Genomic DNA, 4,342 nt, shown 5'->3' on the forward strand with positions numbered 1-4,342 from the left:
TTGAAAAGGTAAATGGATTTCCTTAGGCTGATAACTCATAAGTGGCTCTGTTAAATGGTTGAACACTCTCATAAGCTCTTCTCCCATGTATAAAATTGTGTCCTTGGAGGTGAATTCATCAGGTGAAATCACAGAAATAGAGCCAATACTGATATTCCTACCCTTTTCATTGCCATGACTCTCTCGGTTAATGAATGAAGGGTGGTAGTGGAAGCTCTCTACAAAAGGGTCTTTAAAGAAGAGTTTTTGCTTGAATTAGATAAGCTTTTGCTATGCATTGACAAAGACTTAACAATCCCCTACAAAATGCATTACACTATTAGAATGGAGGATGATGTTCCTACTCCCCACTTCCGAATTCTCACAGTCTAGAACAAAGCCTTTTGGGATCTCAAAATTTCAATTGTGCAGAGAAGCATCCAATTTATTAAACATCTGTTGGGGTTTATGGAGGATGGCCTTATTGGTTCCAACATGACCAGTGATAATATAAATGAGTCAAAGTACTGGGTGCTTGATTAAATATACAAAAGATTTGACACCTCTTTCCAACCCTAGCCCCAATCTCAATCTTAATACCTTAATGCTACTTCTGTAAATGATTATAGTTATGAGTTTCTTTTATTTATTTCAGAAAAAATCTATAAATTCAGTTATCGAAGTTTAGAAGAAAACTATTGTTTGGAGATATGCTTATGTAACTTTGATAACTGAATTTGAATTGTTAAAGTGTCTTTGATTATAGTTGAGCTACACACTTATTTTCAATGTAAGTGTTAGTAAATACATTCAAATGTACATTAAACACTTAGATAACAGATCTCGTAAAAAATTTAAAAATGTTTATATTCAAATGAGTAGAAAAAAATCCCACCTACCCACCTACATATTTACATGCAAGCTTTCCCACCTACATGCATATTCAAATGCAATCGGGATATTTATTTTGGATAAAGAAAGAAAATTGGTGTCCGCTATTAATAGTAGCATTAACTAAGTACCTGGACCATAACGCCTTCTTTTTATATTTGTGTGCTTTTCAAAAAAAAAAAAAAATCACCCTAATTTATTATCTGATTTCTGAATATAAATATATGTAAATGATTATCAGACCATATTAGTTAAGTTTTGTGAAAGCCTAGGAAAATACATTTCTGTCTCCTCCAAAACCACCATGATTTTACAAAACTTCTTTCAATTTCTCAAATTATACTATTGATTATGGTCAAACCCTGCAAATACCATGGGCTTAAAGTAAACTGTCAGTCCAAAGTTTGTATGGAAGAACTGTAGGTATAAAAGTCCGATACACCTGCCAATTTCTGAGAAGTAACAACTTCCTGAGTGGTTTAACGCCTCTCAAATAGATACTCTCCTTAAAGTAAATGAGAAAAAAGAAACAGAGGGGACCTCAACAAACATTGCAATTACCCAAACAAAAATGAAAAAAGCACCACCATTACATTCTTATTATATGTAGAAGACAAACACAACATACATACAATCCACAGTATGCTTCAAACATAAAGATGATAAATACGCATAGCTACACACAACCTGATATAAGATGAAACCAAATTGCTTTCAATGCCCTTTTTCTTCCTCTTTGTGGTGTCCAGGAACCTTCTCTTCGATCTTTTCGGCCTCTTCTTCAGCCTTGCCATGACCGTGTTCTTCTTCTTCCTTGTCAAGTCGTCCGTGAAGCTTTGACTTGTTTTTCTTCTTCTCTCCCTTTTCATCTTCTTCTTCATCGCTAGGCTGTAAACACATTCATTTCATCAGATCAGAGATATTCCAGTGAACTTATCAACTGGAATGTACAATGTTTTGATGAACAATTAAAGTAATTTATGCGGAGTTACAGAACATAGGATGCAAAAGTAGAATGTAGATCATTTTTGAAAAGTAGAGAATGTACATTAAATAAATTTGATCACAAAAACAGAATTCAGATAGACAAATTCTCAAATAACAATGGATAGACAGTTATTTCATCAGATCTGTCTATATAAACATGTTAAGGAAGTCATAGCCGGCCAACCAAAACTTACAAAGGTGTTGGTGTGATGCAGCTCTTCGTGTGTCTTCTTCTCATTTTCGCCATAGAACTTGTCCTCGTACAGAGAAGCTGGGCGAACCTCGCCTACGAGTCCCTGCTTAACCGTGTTCCCCCCTTTGTGTGTCTTCTTCTCACCTTCGCCCTCATGAGACATAAGAGCAGGGTGAACCTCATGAGACACAGGAACAGGGTAAGGCTCTCCTATGTGATCATGAGAGACAGGCGTGGGATGAACCTCACCTACACCTACGTGTCCCTGCTCATGCGTAGATACAACCGCTACGTGTGGATCCACAATAATTCCATGCTGCTGATGTGTCTTCTCTTCTTCCTTCTTCCCAAACAAGCCGAACAACTCTGCTACATTTTGCTTCGCCATTGCAAGAAAAACAGACAATACCTCAAAAGAAAATATAGACAGAATAGTTTCGAGTATCTGAAAAGGTTGGATGTAGAAATAGTGTGGAGCGAACGACGCGGATTGCTAGTGCAGCTAGAACGTGGGTGGGCTCAGCAACATAAACATTTCCTGTCAAAAATTTCGAGATCTATGGAATCTGAAATGCATACGTTGTGTTTCAGAAATACATGGCAATTAAATTTTTTTACCGGCTTACTGCTACCTAAGCTTAGCAAATTTCCTGTACAAAATATCGTAACGGGACAGTTTACCTAATTTGACCACTATGCTCTCCGAGCTCTACATAACGCAGTCCAAGTGCTCTAGGTGCAATCTGAAACATGTGCGTTATGAAGTAGTGGAATCTAAGTATGGCATGTGCATAAGAGGTATTTCATTTCAGAATTAATTTCCTTGTGACAGGCATAACAGTCCATTATGAAGTGATGAATTACAATTGGTAGGTAGTGGTGAGTACGTGACATATAACTAGCTTACATATATTTGGTTTTAATCATATATATATATAAAATATGCCAAGAGATATCTTTATCGAGGCGTCGATAAGAGTACTTGATAAAAATAGGCGCCTCGAGAAGGATATCTCTCGGCATATATATATGTGTGATTAAAATCAAATATATGTAAGCTAGTAGCAGTTGCGGCGCAACATGAGAAACAATAAAAAAAATCAAAATAGAACTATATAATATTATATTATTAATGTTTCTTGTAATAATATGTAATATTATTATTGCAATTATTATTATTATTTTCTATTTGTTTGTTCTAAAATAAATTATATTACAATATTATTATATTATTACGTTAAGCAAATGCTAAAATCTAAGATATATTGAACTTTATTTAATTGTGAGTATTATGGTTATGGTTAGAATTAGAGTTAAGGTTAGTGTTATGGTTAGGGTTAAGTTTTAAATCATGGTTCGAGTTAGATTTATGATTAGTGTTAGGGTTATGATAATGTTTAGGGTTTATATCATGGTTAGGGTTAGCATCAACGTTGGGGTTTGGTTTTGGTTTAGGATTATGGTTAGCATTAAGGTTTAGGATTATAGTTAGGATTATGGTTAGGGTTAGGGTTATTGTTATGGTTTAATATTAGGGTTAAATTTATGGTTAAGGTTAGGGTTTAGTGTCAGGGTTACAATTATAATTGAGGGTATAGTTAGGATTAGGATTCAGTTTATGGTTATATTTTGGATTACGGTTAAGGTTAGTATTATGGTCAGGGTTAAGGTTTATATCATGGTTAGGGTTAGGAATATGATAATGGTTAGGGTGTATATCATGGTTAGGGTTCGCATCAAGTTTTGGTTTTCATATAAGATCACGGTTAGGGTTAGGGTTAGTATTAGGGTTAGTCTTGGTGATTATAATTAGGGTAACATTTAAAGATTATAAATAAAATTAGGATTAGGGTTAGGGTTAGGGTTAATATTGCATTGAAAGATAGTCTATGATGATAGCTATGAGAGTTAGGGTTTGGGTCAGGATTAGAGTTGTTAGGGTTAGGGTCTAGATTAAAGGGACTTATAGTATTATAGATAAAATAATAGTTATAATTGGTTTTAGTTAACGATTAGAGTTATTATTGTTGGATAATGCTTGGGGTAAGGGTTTAGGTTCAGGTTCAATTAGAATCAGTATTAGGGTTAGGGATAGGGTTTAATTGGGATTAGGGTTAGCATTACAACTAAATTGAGGTTACAGTTAGTGTTATGACTTAGGAAGGGTTAGGATTTAAGGATAAAGTATTTTGTTAGGGTTATGGTTAGGATTAGGTTTTAGGGTTAAGACTAAGTATTATTGTTAGGGTTAGGGTTTAGGGTTACAATTAGGTTAAGGTTAGGGTCTAGTGT

General features: G+C 34.7%; 1 protein-coding gene across 1 annotated transcript; it reads right to left on the reverse strand.

The window, feature by feature from the left end:
- Positions 1-1,584: 1,584 nt before the first annotated feature.
- Positions 1,585-2,438, reverse strand: LOC131053155 (uncharacterized). The gene is made up of 2 exons (XM_057987774.2): positions 2,052-2,438; positions 1,585-1,758 (listed from the first exon to the last, which is right to left on the reverse strand). Exons 1-2 carry the CDS (start codon positions 2,436-2,438, stop codon positions 1,585-1,587), a joined length of 561 nt encoding a protein of 186 aa, XP_057843757.2.
- Between the last annotated feature and the right edge of the window lie 1,904 nt (positions 2,439-4,342).

This window comes from Cryptomeria japonica, unplaced genomic scaffold, assembly GCF_030272615.1.
Source record: "Cryptomeria japonica unplaced genomic scaffold, Sugi_1.0 HiC_scaffold_619, whole genome shotgun sequence".
NCBI classification, from domain to species: domain Eukaryota; kingdom Viridiplantae; phylum Streptophyta; class Pinopsida; order Cupressales; family Cupressaceae; genus Cryptomeria; species Cryptomeria japonica.

Excerpts from the sequence above, each read along its gene's own strand:
- LOC131053155 (XM_057987774.2), bottom strand. The coding sequence starts at position 2,438 with ATGGCGAAGCAAAATGTAGCAGAGTTGTTCGGCTTGTTTGGGAAGAAG. Across the intron at positions 1,759-2,051 it reads TGCATCACACCAACACCTTT|CCTAGCGATGAAGAAGAAGA; the intron begins GTAAGTTTTGGT and ends ATGTGTTTACAG.